General features: G+C 36.0%; 1 protein-coding gene across 1 annotated transcript; it reads left to right on the top strand.

Annotated features, from left to right (window-relative positions):
• The first annotated feature begins 16,600 nt into the window (after positions 1–16,600).
• LOC107951699 (GLABRA2 expression modulator) lies at positions 16,601–19,992 on the top strand. Its single transcript, XM_016886826.2, has 4 exons — positions 16,601–17,101; positions 17,186–17,287; positions 19,067–19,338; positions 19,534–19,992. Exons 1-4 carry the CDS (start codon positions 16,747–16,749, stop codon positions 19,720–19,722), a joined length of 918 nt encoding a protein of 305 aa, XP_016742315.2. The 5' UTR covers positions 16,601–16,746; the 3' UTR covers positions 19,723–19,992.
• Positions 19,993–20,479: the final 487 nt, after the last annotated feature.

Below are 20,479 nucleotides of genomic sequence, written 5' to 3' on the forward strand. Positions count from 1 at the left end.
TTAGTTAATAGAGACCAAAATAATAAAATGAATTTGAATTATAAATGATAATTGATTGTGTTTAAAGTATTAATATTGAGATTGATGTGTTATATGACATAAGACACTAATACCCTATAGGTTTGTTGATATTTTTTATAATCAACAGTGTAACGTGAATACCCTGAAGGTGTTTTAATAGTTGAATAATAGGGAAACTTATGTGGTTTATGATGCTAATTTTAAGCTTGTTATTATGAGATATAATATTTTTCCAACCATGCCACTTAATTTAATTTCATTATATGTATTGATTTCAAATTATGTTTGCACCACTAAGTATACATTACTTTTCGTACAGATTTGTTTGTTTCCATGCGTAGGTCCTGAATAAAATCTCTAGTAGATAAAAAATCTATCAAGTATCTAAGGCTCACCACCTCGACTCAGATTAAGTTTTTACTCTTTTATGCCTAAATTAAAATTTGGTAGCTATATGTTATTTTGGTCAAGTTGGGTTTGTTTGCTTAGTTATGGATTTTGAAGGTTTTTTTTTTTGGAATTTCAATGCTTGATAAATAAACTAATATGCATGTTTATAAGTGTTAGACTACTTAATTCACTTTGTTAGCTTGAGATGTATTGATTATTATGTTATGGGAGTGTATGGCCATATTTTAGTTGATAAATTGTTGCATTTGAGAATGGTGTAATCTTTGTTATGTTTGTATGTTTGTTATGTTTTATGTTAAAGAATATTTAGGACATGAAAGTTGTGACAGCCCTAATTTGACCCTAGTCGGAACGTGGTTTCGGGACCACAAAATCGGGTCGTAAAAAAAAATTAACCATTAAGTTTTGTGTTTATTGTAGGTGAAATAGGCATGTGTGAAAGTTTCATGCTCCAATTTTTTCATTAGTATGTGAAATTATTAAATAGGACTTATGTGAGGAAATTTAGAAATGTGCTAGGCAAATGTTATAGTGGCCTATTAAAGCATGTTAGAAAATACTTGTACTTGCATGTCAAATTAGCCAAAAGTCTAGATGGTGGCCGACCATGCTATGGGTTAAAACATATTATAAATATGTTATGTTAACATTTGTGTTAAAAATAATAAAATAAAGAGCATGGATAATAAAATAATAGTGGTTAGTAGGAGAAGAAACAAAAAAAAAGAGTTAGCTAGGTTGCTCCTCCATTGCCGTAACTAGAGGAAGAAGAAGAGGGGAAGTTCGGCCAAGGTGGTTCTTTAGATTAAAGGTATGTTCAATGTTGCTTTTGGAGGTTTATACATCCTTTGGATGATTAGCCTAATTCTATCTATCTCATGGATGTAATTGGGGTTGTTGGAGAGTTAGGATTCGGCTAAGAGGCTTCAAAATTTTAGTTGATGCCTTGATACTACTAGCATGTTAGCTATATGGATGTGTTAAGTTACTTGAAATGTTAGATAAATTTGAACTCCCTACCAAATTCTTTAGACAACCCATGTTAGAAATTTCGGTATTGAGATGTCTAGAACTTTCGGCCATTGTAGCTATGGAGAAATAAGGTTTTTGTTTCTTGTTAAATTTAGATGAACAAGGGTAGGTGAGTGTTTGAACTATACAAATAATCATATGTGAGCATTAGGTGCTAAGGGAAAGGAATCGGCTACCTTATTAGGTACCAAGACCGAATGTGAATTTGATTAGGTTTGAGTAATTATTATGCTTAAAATCGATGTTGTTAAGTACCATGTTCTAGCCGAACATGTAGCTGTTTAATGTTGTGAACAAGTGCCGTTTAGTTGTTCTAAAATTGTCTAAATTAGATGTTTAATCATCTAAGGGTTCGGCATTGTGCATTCTTGTTAAGAGTTTGATTTGAAATCATGAGATCTTGTTGACTTGTGTTTAAATGGCATTCGGTCATGGTCTATGGGAGTTTATTAATCCGGTTTAGGTGCCAAATACTTTGTATTGGAAATTTTGATGTGTAAGTAGGAATTAATTAAGATGATATTGAGACATTCGAAAATAAATATGTATTAAAGTTATATTTGTAGTAGTTTAATGTGATTTACCAAGTGCACAAATTTGAAAGCGAGAAGGTGATAGACTTAAGTGGTAATTGATTCAAATAAATTGGTTCTAAAATGTATATGAATGTCGTATGATTGTGTTTGATTAGGAGGTAAATTTTTTGATTTAGCTCAAGAGCTTAGAGGATCAACGTTGGATAGGGGAAAGGAAAAAGTAATTGAATAGCCGTTGAAGTCGTTCGACAACGTCTGAGGTAAGTCTTCGAGTAATGAAACTTAGTTTATGATTTGATCAAGTCATGACATATAAGCATAACAAATAAACGGTGATATAATGATTCTACTTGAATGATATATTGAGGTGATTAGTTTATACCTATGACGGGTAGCCGAATGTGTATAGAGATCATGTTATAAAGCCAATCAAAATCATGCTCTTTGTATGTGGCTATTGAGCCGAAATTGGTAAGGTTTGGTAAGTGTCTTGTGTTTGAGCTTTAGTAATGAAAATGAAATATGGATGTGTCATGATTTATTGATATATGTGCATGATTATTCGAATGATATCCGGGCTAAGTCCCGAAGGCATTTGTGCTAGTGACTATATCCGGGCTAAGTCCCGAAGGCATTTGTGCTAGTGACTATATCCGGGCTAAGTCCCGAAGGCTTTTGTGCTATTGACTATATCCGGGCTAAGACCCGAAGGCATTTGTGCGAGTTGCTATATCCGGCTAAATCCCGAAGGTACTTGGGTTTGGAAATGAGCGATCTTGCTATAATAATTTCAATTAATACGTTCATAAAATCCAAACGATAAGGTATGTTTCGTATATGCATCGGAAAACTTAATTCCTTTTTAGATAGTACGCGCTCTATTGATTAACAACTTCCAGCCGTTAGTTAGGTTTGATCCCCTGTGTATGAATATACTGGTTGAGGTGTGAAGTAAGTATGATTTTGGGAACATGCGTATATGTAACTATTCATTTAGTCATATGAACGCTATACTTTAGTCATAAATAATTTCATTACTTGAACTTACTAAGCATTAAAATGCTTACTCTGTTACTTTGATTCTCTGTTTTATAGATTTTGCTCGTCAGCTATCGGATCGGGAGTGTCAAAGTCGAAGTCATCCACACTATCTAAGCCACTTTTGGTACTCTTTTAGTTCAATTTTGAAAATGGCATGTATAGGGCTGACCCTTGTTGTTAATTAAGTACCCTTTGGTAATGTGTATTCGTATAGCCATGCGAAAATGGCTCGTATATTTTGAAGTATAAGATTATGGTCTTGTGATATGGATATTCAGTTTGGTGGAAATGTTTGGTAATGACTAGCCATTGGAATGGCCAATCATGGTCCTATTGGTGCTACGTACGTCATGGCTAATCGGGATTACCCTTGATTATAATGTATGTCAATTTGCTATTCGATACATGGAAAATTATGAAATAGGTAAAATTTACCTTAAAATAGATGCTGACAGCAGCAGTGACATAAGTTGGAAAAATCACTAAAAATAGTAGGAATGGAATTAAATAGTGAATAAATTATGTAATCTAATCTTGATGAGTCTATTTTCATATGAAAGAAACGAAATGACCATATGAGTCGTATTTTATGAGATGTTTAAGATTTCGTGAAACAGGGCCAGAGCGTTTTCTGGATCCCCTGTTCTGATTTTGAAAATTTACCATAAATTAACCAGAGACAATTAGAAGTCATGCTTTATATGTATAGATTCCTTTTTGAGTCTAGTTTCATTAGAAATAAACAGAATAAGTATTGAAGCTCTGTACAGGGAGATATCTAAGTCGTAATGCCTGAAGGTCAGAGTAGTCGAACCTTGAAATAGGGGAGACTTTAACTAATAAACTGTACTAATTGGATCGACCAAAAAAATTCTAAAAAAAAATTTGTAGATGGACATATGAGTTTAGTTTCAGGAAAAATTTACGGAATCAGTTTTCGAGTTTTGGAACTCGAGATATGATTTTTAAAGTAACTGTGATGCAGTTAGCCACCTTGTCTGGAAATTTTAAAATGAACTGTGTAAGTAAATGAATTAAGTCCGTTAACACCTCGTGTTCGACTCCAACAACGGTCTCGAGTACGGGGAGTCACAACTTTATTGGTATCAGAGCTACGGTTTAGTCGATTCTAGGACTACCGTAATACGTTCGGGTTTAGCTATACATGCCATTATGTGTTTATTGATAGTGTGGTGATTTTTGACAGTTAAAATGTGTTTACTTATAGTAATGGATCCCGATCCCAACCGAGCGGTAGCTAATGATGTTGAGAGTGTAGCGCCTGCTCCCGTGCAAGGGATAGCACCGGCAGACTCTCAACCTATTGCTAGTAATCAGAATGATGAAGCTAGACAGGCTTTTTATAACGTAATGAATGAGTGGTTCAACTAGTACATTCGAACTAATACGGCTGTTCCACAACCCCCATTCCCGACCAATACAATCCCTGCACCTGCGATACCTCCGGTAACTGACCAGATAAGGTTAAATAAGCCTCCAGTTGACAGAATCCGAAAACATGGGGCTACTGAATTTAAGGCTACAGACAGCGATGATGCCGAGCAAGCTGAATTTTGGTTGGACAACACTCTTCGGGTACTTGATGAACTATCTTGCACACCCGATGAATGCCTTAAGTGTACTATCTCCTTGCTATGAGATTCTGCCTATTATTGGTGGAATACGTTGATTTCTGTTGTGCCCAGAGAGCAAGTAACTTGGGAGTTTTTCCAAACCGAGTTTCGAAAAAAGTATATCAGCCAGAGATTCATTGATCAAAAACGGAAAGAATTTCTTGAACTTAAACAAGGTTCCATGTCGGTTACTGATTATGAACGAAAGTTTGTAAGGCTTAGCCGGTACGCTCGAGAATGCATTTCCTCAGAAGCCTTAATGTGCAAACATTTCGAAGATGGACTGAACGAAGATATAAAACTGTGTGTTGGCATTTTAGAAATCAGAGAATTTGTGGTACTTGTCGAGCGAGCTTGCAAAGCCGAAGAGCTTAGTAAGGAGAAAAGAAAAGCTGATATGGGAGCAAATGAGTTTCGTAAGAGATCTGCGGGAAAGCCCTTTCAACAGTCATCGAAGAAATTTAGAGATGATTCAGGCTGGTCTAAAGGCACTTCGGGCTTTTCTAGACGAGATCGTGATCGACCCCCTGTGAGTACACGAGTCGCTTCGGTTGCTAGTGTTGGAAATAATCGTCGAGACAGAACAGAGTGCCAGTATTTTGGTAAATGGCATTCGGGGAGTTGTAGATTCCATGATCGCTCCTGTTATAAGTGCGAATCAGCTGACCACTTTATCAAGGATTGCCCGAGACTGTCTGAACAGAATGTAAATCAGAGTGGGAAAACGGGTGCTACTACTGCTCGAGGTAGACCATCCAAAAATGTGGGGAATGCTAGTGGCGGTCAGAGAGGATCTAGAGATGTTACTACCAGATCTGAGGCTCGTGCTCCTGCTAGAGCTTATGCTATACGTGCACGCGAGGATGCTTCTTCACCAGATGTTATTATTGGTACTTTCACTCTCTTTGATACTAATGTGATTGCATTAATTGACCCTGGTTCTACTCATTCTTATATATGTGAGACTTTAGCATCCAGTAAGACTTTACCTGTTAAGTCTACTGAGTTCGTTATTAGAGTGTCGAATCCCTTGGGTCATTATGTGCTTGTTGATAAGTTGTGTAAGAAATGTCCCTTAGTAATTCGAGGTTCCTATTTTCCGGCGAACTTGATGCTTTTACCGTTTGATGAATTTGATGTTATTCTCGGTTTGGATTGGTTGACCGTGCATGATGCGGTTGTGAATTGCAAAAGCAAGACTATTGATTTGAAGTGTGCAAATAATGAGATAATCCGAGTTGAATCTACTGTCTTGAATGGATTGCCAACAATAATATCCTCGATGTTAGCTCAAAAATATGTGAGAAAGAGGTGTGAAGCGTATCTTGCATACGTACTTGATAATGAAGAATCAGGAAAGAAACTTGAGTCGGTACCAGTGGTTTGTGAATATCCGGATGTTTTTCCCGAAGAATTACCAGGGTTATCACCTGTTCGAGAGGTAGAGTTTGGCATCGAACTTGTACCTGGTACTACACCGATTTCGATAGCTCCGTACCGTATGGCACCAACGGAATTAAAGGAATTGAAAGCTCAGTTGCAAGAGTTGACGGATAGAGGTTTCGCTCGACCAAGTTTCTCACCTTGGGGTGCACCAGTATTGTTTGTGAAAAAGAAGGACGGAACCATGAGGTTGTGCATCGACTATCGTCAGCTGAATAAAGTGACAATAAAGAATAAATATCCGTTACCGCGTATTGATGATTTGTTTGATCAACTAAAGGGAGCCTCAGTGTTTTCAAAGATAGATTTGAGATCGAGCTATTATCAGTTGTGAATTCGGGATTCGGATATACCGAAAACTGCTTTCAGAACAAGATACGGTCACTACGAGTTCTTAGTGATGCCGTTTGGGCTCACTAATGCCCCTACGGTATTTATGGATTTGATGAATCGAATCTTCAGACCGTTTTTGGATCGGTTTGTAGTTGTGTTTATTGATGATATTTTGGTCTATTCGAGAAATGAAACCGATCATGCTGAACACCTGGGATTAGTGTTGCAGATTTTACGGGATAAGCAGTTATATGCTAAGTCCAGTAAGTGTGATTTCTGGTTAAGAGAGGTTAGCTTCTTGGGTCATGTGGTATCTGCATCGGGTATTCGAGTTGATCTGAGCAAAATTTTAGCCATACTTAACTGGAAGCCCCCGAGAAATATTACTGAGGTTCGGAGCTTTTTGGGACTTGCCGATTACTACAGACGGTTTGTAAAGGGTTTCTCAATGATAGCCACACCAATGACGAAGCTACTTCAGAAAGATGTTAAGTTCGAATGGTCAGAAAAATGTCAGAAAAGTTTTGATCAACTAAAAGCTTACTTGACTGAAGCTCCAATGCTAGTGCAGCCTGAATCAGGCAAAGAGTTTGTCATTTACAGTGGCGCATCCTTACTTGGGTTGGGTTGTGTATTGATGCAAGAAGGTCGAGTTGTAGCGTATGCGTCGAGGCAATTGAAGCCACATGAGAAAAATTATCCAACCCATGATCTCGAATTAGCTGCCATCATATTCGCTTTGAAAATATGGAGACACTACTTATTTGGTGAGAAGTGCCATGTATTTTCGGATCATAAAAGTCTCAAATATTTGATGACTCAAAGAGATTTGAATCTGCGACAAAGACGTTGGCTCGAGTTGTTAAAAGATTATGAGCTTGTCATTGACTATCACCCGGGAAAGACTAATGTGGTTGCGGATGCCTTAAGTCATAAATCACTGTTTGCTTTACGAGCGATGAATGTACATTTTTCGGTTCTATCCGATAATGTGTTAGTAGCAGAAATAAAGGCCAAACCATTGTTGATTCATCAAATTCGTGAAGCTCAGGAAGTCGATGATGAATTGGTTGCAAAACGGGCTGAATGTGTTTCGAATAAGGAATCAGAGTTTCAAATTGATGATGACGATTGTTTGAGGTTCAGAAGTCGTTTGTGTGTTCCAAGGAATTCAGAACTTATTTCGACAATTCTGAACGAAGCTCATTGTAGCCGAATGTCAATTCACCCGGGGAGTACGAAAATGTACAACGATCTGAGACGTCAGTTTTGGTGGCATGGTATGAAACGAGACATTTCCGATTTTGTTTCGAAGTGTTTAATATGTCAACAAGTGAAAGCGGAACATCAAGTGCCTACAGGATTACTTCAGCCGATCATGATACCTGAGTGGAAGTGGGATCGAGTCACGATGGATTTTGTATCTGGATTGCCATTGTCATCAAGCAAGAAAGATGCGATCTGGGTTGTTGTTGATAGACTGACAAAGTCGGCTCATTTTATCCCTGTACATACGGATTATTCTCTTGACAAGCTAGCTGAAATATATGTATCCCAGATTGTAAGGTTACATGGGGTACCAATTTCTATTGTATCAAATAGAGATCCGAGATTCACATCATGATTTTGGAAGAAATTTCAAGAAGCTTTGGGTACCAAGTTGCATTTTAGCACCGCATTTCATCCACAGACTGATGGTCAATCCGAGCGGATAATTCAGATACTCGAGGATATGTTGAGATGTTGCATCCTTGAGTTTAGTGGTTCATGGGAGCGGTATTTACCTTTGATTGAATTCGCTTACAACAATAGTTTTCAATCAAGTCTTAATATGGCACCTTACGAGGCTTTGTACGGTCGTAAATGCCGTACACCATTGTTTTGGACCGAGCTCGGTGAAAGTAAAATTTTCGGAGTTAATTTGATTAAAGATGCTGAGCAGAAAGTAAAGATAATTCGTGAAAGTCTGAAGGCAGAATCAGATCGTCAGAAGTCGTACGCGGATTTAAAACGAAGAGATATTGAGTATCAGGTGGGAGACAAAGTGTTTCTTAAAGTTTCACCTTGGAAAAAGATACTCAGATTTGGCCGTAAGGGCAAACTGAGTCCGAGGTTCATAGGGCCGTATGAAATATCCGAACGAGTTGGTCCAGTGGCTTATAGATTGATTTTACCCCCTGATCTCGAAAAGATTCACAACGTTTTTCACGTTTCGATGCTTCGACGTTACAGATCTGATCCTTCGCACATAATTAATCCCTCCGAGGTTGAAATTCAATCCGATATGAGTTATGAAGAAGAACCGATTCGTATCCTAGCTCGTGAAGTGAAATAATTACGAAATAAAAAGGTTCCTTTAGTAAAAGTGTTATGGCACAAGCACGGGGTCGAAGAAGCTACTTGGGAAACCGAGAACTCTATGAAAGAACGATACCCAAACCTATTTACCGGTAAGATTTTCGGGGACGAAAATTTCTTAAGTGGGGGAGAGTTGTGACAGCCCTAATTTAACCCTAGTCGGAAAGTGGTTTCGGGACCACAAAACCGGGTCGTAAAAAAATAATTAACCATTAAGTTTTGTGTTTATTGTAGGTGAAATAGGCATGTGTGAAAGTTTCATGCTCCAATTTTGTCATTAGTATGTGAAATTATTAAATAGGACTTATGTGAGGAAATTTAGAAATGTGCTAGGCAAATGTTATAGTGGCCTATTAAAGCATGTTAGAAAATACTTGTACTTGCATGTCAAATTAGCCAAAAGTCTAGATGGTGGCCGGCCATGCTATGGGTTAAAACATATTATAAATATGTTATGTTAACATTTGTGTTAAAAATAATAAAATAAAGAGCATGGATAATAAAATAATAGTGGTTAGTAGGAGAAGAAACAAAAAAAAGAGTTAGCTAGGTTGCTCCTCCATTGTCGTAACTAGAGGAAGAAGAAGAGGGGAAGTTCGGCCAAGGTGGTTCTTCAGATTAAAGGTATGTTCAATGTTGCTTTTGGAGGTTTATACATCCTTTGGATGATTAGCCTAATTCTATCTATCTCATGGATGGAATTGGGGTTGTTGGAGAGTTAGGATTCGGCTAAGAGGCTTTAAAATTTTAGTTGATGCCTTGATACTACTAGCATGTTAGCTATATGGATGTGTTAAGTTACTTGAAATGTTAGATAAATTTGAACTCCCTACCAAATTCTTTAGACAACCCATGTTAGAAATTTCGGTATTGAGATGTCTAGAACTTTTGGCCATTGTAGCTATGGAGAAATAAGGTTTTTGTTTCTTGTTAAATTTAGATGAACAAGGGTAGATGAGTGTTTGAACTATACAAATAATCATATGTGAGCATTAGGTGCTAAGGGAAAGGAATCGGCTACCTTATTAGGTACCAAGACCGAATGTGAATTTGATTAGGTTTGAGTAATTATTATGCTTAAAATCGATGTTGTTAAGTACCATGTTCTAGCCGAACATGTAGCTGTTTAATGTTGTGAACAAGTGCCGTTTGGTTGTTCTAAAATTGTCTAAATTAGATGTTTAATCATCTAAGGGTTCGGCATTGTGCATTCTTGTTAAGAGTTTGATTTGAAATCATGAGATCTTGTTGACTTGTGTTTAAATGGCATTCGGTCATGGTCTATGGGAGTTTACTAATCCGGTTTAGGTGCCAAATACTTTGTATTGGAAATTTTGATGTGTAAGTAGGAATTAATTAAGATGATATTGAGACATTCGAAAATAAATATGTATTAAAGTTATATTTGTAGTAGTTTAATGTGATTTACCAAGTGCACAAATTTGAAAGCGAGAAGGTGATAGACTTAAGTGGTAATTGATTCAAATAAATTGGTTCTAAAATGTATATGAATGCCGTATGATTGTGTTTGATTGGGAGGTAAATTATTTGATTTAGCTCAAGAGCTTAGAGGATCAACGTTGGATAGGGGAAAGAAAAAAGTAATTGAATAGCCGTTGAAGTCGTTCGACAACGTCCGAGGTAAGTCTTCGAGTAATGAAACTTAGTTTATGATTTGATCAAGTCATGACATATAAGCATAACAAATAAACGGTGATATTAGTATTCTACTTGAATGATATATTGAGGTGATTAGTTTATACCTATGACGGGTAGCCGAATGTGTATAGAGATCATGTTATAAAGCCAATCAAAATCATGCTCTTTGTATGTGGCTATTGAGCCGAAATTGGTAAGGTTTGATAAGTGTCTTGTGTTTGAGCTTTAGTAATGAAAATGAAATATGGATGTGTCATGATTTATTGATATATGTGCATGATTATTCGAATGATATCCGGGCTAAGTCCCGAAGGCATTTGTGCTATTGACTATATCCGGGCTAAGTCCCGAAGGCATTTATGCTAGTGACTATATCCGGGCTAAGTCCCGAAGGCATTTGTGCTAGTGACTATATCCGGGCTAAGTCCCGAAGGCTTTTGTGCTATTGACTATATCCGGGCTAAGACCCGAAGGCATTTGTGCGAGTTGCTATATCCGGCTAAATCCCGAAGGTACTTGGGTTTGGAAATGAGCGATCTTGCTGTAATAATTTCAATTAATACGCTCATAAAATCCAAACGATAAGGTATGTTTCGTATATGCATCGGAAAACTTAATTCCTTTTTAGATAGTACGCGCTCTATTGATTAACAACTTCCGGCCTTTAGATAGGTTTGATCCCCTGTGTATGAATATACTGGTTGAGGTGTGAAGTAAGTATGATTTTGGGAACATGCGTATATGCAACTATTCATTTAGTCATATGAACGCTATACTTTAGTCGTAAATAATTTCATTACTTGAACTTACTAAGCATTAAAATGCTTACTCTGTTACTTTGATTCTCTGTTTTATAGATTTTGCTCGTCAGCTATCGGACTCGGGAGTGTCAAAGTCGAAGTCATCCACACTATCTAAGCCACTTTTTGGTACTCTTTTAGTTCAATTTTGAAAATGGCATGTATAGGGCTGACCCTTGTTGTTAATTAAGTACCCTTTGGTAACGTGTATTCGTATAGCCATGCGAAAATGGCTCGTATATTTTGAAGTATAACATTATGGTCTTGTGATATGGTTATTCAGTTTGGTGGAAATGTTTGGTAATGACTAGCCATTGGAATGGCCAATCATGGTCCTATTGGTGCTACGTACGTCATGGCTAATCGGGATTACCCTTGATAATAATGTATGTCAATTTTCTATTCGATACATGGAAAATTATGAAATAGGTAAAATTTACCTTAAAATAGATGCTGACAGCAGCAGTGACATAAGTTGGAAAAATCACTAAAAATAGTAGGAATGGAATTAAATAGTGAATAAATTATGTAATCGAATCTTGATGAGTCTATTTTCATATGAAAGAAACGAAACGACCATATGAGCCGTATTTTATGAGATGTTTAAGATTTCGTGAAACAGGGCCAGAGCATTTTCTGGATCCCCTGTTCTGATTTTGAAAATTTACCATAAATTAACCAGAGACAATTAGAAGTCATGCTTTATATGTATAGATTCCTTTTTGAGTCTAGTTTCATTAGAAACAAACGGCATAAGTATTGAAGCTCTGTACAAGTCGTAATGCCTGAAGGTCAGAGTAGTCGAACCTTGAAACAGGGGAGACTTTAACTAATAAACTGTACAATTGGCTCGACCAAAAAAATTCTAGAAAAAAATTTGTAGATGGACATATGAGTCTAGTTTCAGGAAAAATTTACGGAATCGGTTTTCGAGTTTTGGAACTGGAGATATGATTTTTAAAGTAACTGTGATGCAGTTAGCCAGCTTGTCTGGAAATTTTAAAATGAACAGTGTAAGTAAATGAATTAAGTTCGTTAACACCTCGTGTTCGACTCCAGCAACGGTCTCGGGTACGGGCGTCACAAAATTTTAGTTCTAAAAGCCATAGATATGAATTGGAAATTCTTAGGGTCAAGATAGGTGCATTTTGGATGTTTTGAGTCAAACAGTAAGTTTCTCTGCGAAGTCCTTTGTCTCAACGCCGCGACTTTCTTGCCCAACGTCCCAACTAGGCATTTTCACATCGTGGCTTCGCCAAGCACATAGAGATGTCGCAGTGTCCTCTGTTTCAACTTTGCAACTTTGCCTATTGTTCTGGCACTAAGTCCCTAATCACTTCTAAAGATTCACGAATGCATTCGTAGGCACGAGCTAAACCAGGACGTTTCCAATCAATGTATTCTAAATATCAATATTGTGTTAATTCATGATTTTAGTTATTTTGGTGATCTTGTTGTTTGAATAAGTTAAGGTACTTAACATAATGGTTGAAAATAATTTGAGTTACTCTGGCAATGTAATGTGACGTCGTGCACTCAGATCTGACAACCGGATCTGATGTGGGATGTTAAACAAAGCAACCACAAATCTCAACAAGATTATCACACATTTATCATAATAACATGGCAAGATAAAAGTATATAATTTAACTAAACATAGAGCCACATGCATATGAAATGCGTATGCCCATTAAGCATTCTCATATCTACTTCGTTCACATCTCCAAGATTTATAAGTGAAGTACATTCAACATCAGTGTAAAAGGAAAATTTACCAAAGTCATTTAGGTCATATATTTTATATCCATACCTTTATTTTGATATTATATTTTTATCAAATTTTATATTAACACTAATTGTTATCTCAGTAAAACAAGAGTTAAACACTTGTAAGAAATGCATATATACACTAAATGAGCACCAAAATGTCATGCTCGAAGGAAACAAAACTCCAAATATATCATGAGGACCTCTAAAGAGGTAGTGTATGCCCAATGGTCAGCATAATATGTCCCGCCAAGGGGTAACACACCAAAATTCCATGTAAAATCACATAACTCCATAATCCCACATAACATTAGTACAAAACTCTAATAGAATAAACATATGAAACCTTAATTGACATACCAACTATATCCTAGTATTTCTAATAAATTTACATGGACTTAACATTAATTTAAGTAAGAGTTTATAATGTTACATGTTCATATCGATTTAAAGAAAAACATATAAACTCAAATCAATATCAAGAGGTCATTAAACCCATATGACCAAATAATTCCTTTAAATGAAGTCTTTGTTATATTTATCATTTTCATATCTTACCATAACAAAGTTCATGCTTTTTGCTAATGTCCCATGCATAGCTCATCATACCCATAATAGATATACCATGTAGACGCCCTCTCGCTTCAGCTTGTCAAGTAGGAAATTGTGACGGTCAATGTCAAGGATAAACAAATAAGGAGATGATGGATGTATAACTGCTCTTATCTTTTCTATTAACATATCCAAAATATTATAAATTATCTAATAAAATTTTTATAAAATTATCTATTAACTTAATTTATAAAATTAACATATCCAAAAATTAATAATAATGATAAAATTTGAAATTAAAAATTTTATTAGATAATTTTATAAATTATGATATATATATATGTTTAAGTTAAAGGCTATGTGGAAAAATAATAAATGCAAGTAGTGTTTTTGTTATACAATATTAGGGTGGAGATGATGTATAAAACTATTTCTGCAATAAATACGAGAAACATGTTTGATATTTGATTAGAATAAGTGTTTTAATTTACCGCATTATTTCTATTAGACTTTGATTAGAATATGTTTTTACAAGTTTATAAATAGACATAGTTTATACTCCTCTTGTATTATTCGAATTCGATATAGTAAATTTTTCTTTTCCTCTCCCCATGATTTTTTCCTCGAAAGTGTTTTCACCTAAAATTCTATGTGTTCTATTTTTCTCTCTTTCTTTGCGATTCATTGTCATTATCGATGTTCAATTTTCACAATCTTTAAACTAAGTTGGTTTCATTAAATTTGTTGATTGAAATAATATAACTTTTGATTCTTAATAAAAATATATATAAATTTTTTTTAATTTAAAAATATTTTTATTAAGAAAAAACCATATGTATTCAAAATCCAAGAAAATAAAAGAACTGTAGGATGACTAACGGGGAGGATCACTAAACCCGAGTTAGCAGGCTCACCCCATACACCAATAATCTATTATTCTACATCCCCATCAAACGAGTTCACCAGATTATTAACATTCAAAGGTTCTAAGAAATAAACAAGTAAAACAATTCATTCAGTGTGGTTTACATGTAAGAAGGCTATCTGAAAGAGAAAATGAGCTATCTATTAGCCAAATGAACCCAACAAAAAGATAATGCTAAAACAATGAACATAACACCAAGCAATCAGAAATTAAACAACCGAATTCAGAATCATCTTCTATGGGTCGAGTCAACACATGCACAACTAACATACAATCCAACATGATGATGACATGGCCAAGATGCCAAAATTTTAGCCACGACAAAGCCTCCCTGACAACAAAAACCTCTATTATCCTAAGACTGAACGACGCCCTTTCAAACCCCGTAAGGCCTTTTACTAGGTGACCATGATTGTCGCGAATAACCACCGCCAACCTCGATAGCATGTTTGTCTTCAAAATTTGAGGCATCAACAAGGGCGAATCTAAGGAGATTGGCAGGGGTCCCGACTCAATTTTTCATTTTGATCTTTTAAAATTTTTAAAATTATAATTACTAGGTGACCATGATTGTCGCGAATAACCACCGCCAACCTCGATAGCATGTTTGTCTTCAAATTTTGAGGCATCAACAGGGGCGAATCTAAGGGGATTGGCAGGGGTCCCGACTCAATTTTTCATTTTGATCTTTTAAAATTTTTAAAATTATAAATTAGTAAAGGTAGAATTGTACTTTGGCCCCACTAAAAATGATAAAATTTTGATTTAATCCTTTAAAAATTACTATAGTAAAAGTTACAATTTAATTTCGGCCTAGCTTCACTCCTGGACATCAACGTTAAATTTGATAAAACCATGATGAGGTGACTGCCAACATATTGTCCCATACGAACAAGGAACGAGTATCACCACCTAAGCCATCTCCCTCCCGCACACCGACCTAAACCACACCCACCATACCCGAGGCTGACGGATCAGTGGCAGAAGTATAAACCATGTTGGCTACCATTCAATCTTGCACTAAACAGTCAGCATTATAGATAACCCAAGACGGAGAAAGCTCACAATGTTGCCATTGAACGAGATTCTGGGCTAACCAAATTTACCACAGAAGCACAAGCCCTCGGCGCATGGCCACATAACAAAGCCAACCGTCCCAACAAAAAATCATTCTATGTAACATTATCGGTAGGGATATTTACAGGCCATCGAACTGCCTGCACTTTACAACAATGCAACAGAACATGTTCAACATCCTCATCCCCATGGCCCTGGTAACATTCGGCCGACACCGCAATACACGTCTCAAGTAGCGGCATTTTAACAGGAAGAAAATGGTGCAGGCAACGCCATATGAATTCCTTCACTTGAGGAGAACTTGCACTTGCCAAACTTGTTGCCAAGGTCCATCCCGAGCCAATTCATTCACGTTTGAGTACATGCTCATCGCTGTTATGTAGGCTGACTTAACACTATACTAACCATCAACAGTAAAATGCCATATAAGCTTGTCAAGATGAGGACTTAAGCTGAAGAGGATTCACTATATATATTTTTTATTCCTAACATCAATTCAGTAAAAAAATTAAATAATAACTTCATAATAAAACTTCAAACTTTGAGAGCCTCAAATAAACATTAAAAGCTTCTAATAAAAATAACAAACAAAAAATAAATTAAAAATACACAAATATGTAAGTTATTCCTATATATATATATATATGATGCAACACCTCTAAAAATCAACTTTCATTAAAAATCAACTTTCATTGACATATAAAAGAAACAATTTTAAATCGACAACTAGAGATTTGCTATAAAAATAAAGAAATATATATTTAAAATATTTTAGATTTGAATTAAAATATTTATTTTATTGAAAATAGTTTTCAAAAAATAATTGCTTAAAAATATTTTACTTTCAAAAAATCAATTTAGATTTTAAAATTTATTTTTTGTGAGTTGCAACCAAAAATTGGTGAAATTATAAACAAACAGAAAGTACAGCAACTAATATCAAAATTTAACCAAATATGTAACTTAAGAACAAAATTGAAAGATAATATAGATTCCTGGATGAAATTAGATCTATTAATTGGATTTTAGGACAAAGTTGGTGGAGCCCGTAACACTTAAAGCTTTCAATAACAGTCTCCTCTCCTGCTAAACTTCTAGCAAACGATCCCTCATGCCACTTTACGCACGGCCTGCTTTTCCTCGAACATTCTAGAGCAATGGAACAAACGAAGACAGAAACGCAACCCAACTCCAGCTCAGCTCCGATCCGAGAACCGAACCTGAAAGACTCGGATCCCGCAATGGATGCGGAGGGCTTTGTTGTGGTTCCAACATCAGAGCCTCAGGAAAAGGAAGAGAAAGAGACTCAGAATCCGAAAGTGAGTCAGATTCAAAGCGAGCAATCACCGGTTCAGTCACCATCTGGATCGAGGAAATCAGTTCATTGGAGTCCGGAATTGATCAGCGAGTCGCGTGCTGTGGATCACAGTTCCACCATGTCAGCTCCTGACGGATCCAATCCTTACGTTACTCATGCTCCGCCTACGGAATCTTCTTCCGCTTCCTTCAAAGGCAAGCCATTACACATTTTATTTCTATTTTGATTTTTTTTTTAAATTAATTATTAAATTATTTCTTTTCTGAACTTGGAACCAGAGAAGATGGACACAGTGAAGGATGTCTTAGGGAGATGGGGGAGGAAGGTGGCAGAAGCGACGAGGAAAGCAGAGGATCTGGCCGGGAACACGTGGCAGCACTGTATTTTTTCTGTTTTCTTTTAGAATTTCAATTGCTTTCTAGTTTATTTTTAATATTTGGTGCTTCCCCTCTTGGTTGGATTTGTATCTGGTATGAATTCTATTGCGATTGGGCTTTTAGGGTTAGAATTGATATCGAGCGCTTGGTCATTTTGGCTGGTTGATATTACTGAAAGCTGAAATCTCAGATACTGAATTAGGGTTTAATATCTGGGTGAACTATTTGGTAGGGTTCGTGTTTTGTATAGCACGCTAGTTCTAAGAGTACTATAGGATATTAGGGAAGCATCATTTTGGCAATGTTGGACAACTTTAGATATTGTGATTAAGGAAAGGGAGAGAATGTAATAAACTTCATTCTTTTTTCTTGTTTTTAACATGCTTTTAGGAAATGTAGTATTGATTTGTCAAGTGTTGGCTGGAGTTAGCATTTGTGTCTTAAATATTTACTAGGGAAAGAATAGAATTTGATGTAAGATTTAAGGTCAGCGTACTGCAGTTTCCTCAATTGGCATGTTCACTTCTTATAAAGCAGGCTTAAGATTTGAGTTATAGACTTGCATTTAATCAAACAAAAGACTTGAGCTGATAAAATATTTGACAAAGCAAAATGTGACTTATTTACACCCTAGCCGAGGGAGGTAATCAGGGGTGAGAAAACCTGGTGGACCTTCTGTACAAGCATCTACCCAAACATAGAGTTAGTGTTATGAATGGCTCAGTAAAAAAGAGGAGGGGGGGGGCATGATGTAGCATTAGTTTCCAGAGATTTAGTGGTTATTGCTTCCATATCTCTCAATGGTTAGTAAGAGCTTTCTAGTCTGCTGTGGTTGACCTTGGATCAGAAGCAAGCTAGTTGTTCCTTTATTCTGCATTTAGTCATATAGCTAATTATTTAAAGTCTAAACATTTTAGTTTTCTTAAGTCATGGGTATCATCTGATTTATCCTTAGGGATGCTCAAAACTTACCCATATATTAAATATAACTGAAAGTATATTCTTGTTTCTTCTAATCGATAGAATTATTATTATCCAAACCATATTTGCTATTTCTTTGTTGAGATGTTATATTCTTGTTTCTTCTAATCGATAGAATTATTATTATCCAAACCATATTTGCTATTTCTTTGTTGAGATGTCTCGTGGACATTTGTTGATGACAGCTCTTGCACTATAAATGTCTCCTAAACTTTGTCCAACTTTGGGGTCTCTTTTTTTTTTTTTTTCTCCTTATACTTCTCACCTTCTGTCTCTAACATTAGAACTCTATTCATCCACCTAATTGCTTTCTTTAAGTGCATGCTACAATCATATAAATTGTGCATCACTTTCTTAATGCTTACATTGTTTCTTGAGCAGTCTATAACACAATTGCACATCCCTTTTGTACTTAAGGCCATCTCTAACTCCTTATTCGCTACATTATTGCCTCTTTTTTGGTCATTATTCATTACATTACCTCAACTTAGTCATACACAGAATGATCACAAAGTAATGATCTTATGCATCCTTCATCGTGCCTGGATTCTTTTCTACTGGTCTTGTATGGCACCTTTTAGAATCATACTGTTGCTTCTATTTGGGCATGGGACATTGCCAAAGATTCAATTTTACAAAAGACAGAAACATGGAAAATTTTGTGGGCACTTTCAAATTAAAATAATATGCTATTTCTGATTTTTCCCCTTTTGCTCTCACCCTTTGTCTTCTGTCTTGCTTATGAAGTAGTATGACATACATAAAATTACTGAAAATATGTTTTTCGCTTTTCTTTATCAGTAAAAACAAGTCCTAGTTTTGCTGAGGCTGCCATGGGAAGAATTGCTCAGGGAACAAAGGTTTTAGCAGAAGGTGGGTATGAGAAAATTTTTAGACAAACTTTTGAGACGGTACCTGAAGAGCAACTTCAAAATTCTTTTGCATGTTACTTGTCCACATCGGCTGGTCCTGTCATGGGAGTTTTATATGTATCTACAGCAAAGCTTGCGTATTGCAGTGACAGTCCTCTTTCCTATCAAAATGGTAGCAAGACTGAATGGAGCTACTACAAGGTTTGTTTGCATTAGCCTTAACATGCTTCCATTTTAAAAGGACTGGTCACAATGAGATCCTATTTCCTCCACTTTATTCTGTTGAAGACATATTGCATCAGTAACTTTTTTGCATCAAAACATTTGGGTACAGGTTTACAGTATAGGGACTTACTGACTTACAGTTCTTGACGTTTCTTCTGTCTGCTTAAACAGGTAGTTATCCCATTACATCAACTTAAAGCAATTAATCCTTCAACAAGCAGAGTCAATCCTTCTGAAAAGTACATCCAAGTTAGCTCTGTTGATAGTCATGAATTTTGGTTCATGGGCTTCTTAAATTACGAGGGTGCAGTTCAATGCCTACAGGAAGCTTTGCAACAGCATAGCTTACAATCTGTGTGATAATGATTTGACCAGTATATCGGTTGCAACATGTTGTCATGCAAGCATTTGGTCTGCTGCTTGAGGCATTTGATGGTAAATGCTCCTTCGGAAGCTCTTCAATATTCTGTGGCAATGAAAAAATAGGTAAAAACATAGAGTGATATCTGGATATTATATGGCAATTAGAAGAAAAGAATACAATGAATCTGTTCTGTTTTAAACTCATCTGATTGTAATTTACTATAATCCTTCCAATAACTTATAGCATACCGAAGGTTTCCGGTGAAACTAGTTGCTGCGTTTCCTTCTCCTTCTCCATTGATTTTTGTTGCCCCATTTTCATTACCTGCCTGGGTAGTTTCAACATCTTTTACTATATCAAAACTGCTTTGTCGAATAGGTTTTGATTAACAGGGTGAAGACTGAATCCTTGAAATCAGATTCAATCCATAGTGTAGTTGAATATCTGCATATTGCTTTGTAATGACGTAGATTCAGGTACTTGAACTTTGAGTTTACAGTTATAGGAACAACTTTGGAAGATTATTAATTTCCCATAGTAGCAATGTCCAGAATCATTGGTATAATTTAATTTGTGATTAGCTTTATGAATAATAAATGCTAATGATAAGTGCTTGGTTGCATCAAGGAGCAGTTGGTTAGATTTGGTTATTCGTGTTGTGTTTACATAAATTATGATAGGTTAGTAATATTAACTTTTGTATTGTGGTGTTGTTATTTTTATTATGTTCATATGCAACCCTTTTGTACTATG

Source organism: Gossypium hirsutum, chromosome A02 (genome assembly GCF_007990345.1).
Source record: "Gossypium hirsutum isolate 1008001.06 chromosome A02, Gossypium_hirsutum_v2.1, whole genome shotgun sequence".
Lineage (NCBI taxonomy): Eukaryota > Viridiplantae > Streptophyta > Magnoliopsida > Malvales > Malvaceae > Gossypium > Gossypium hirsutum.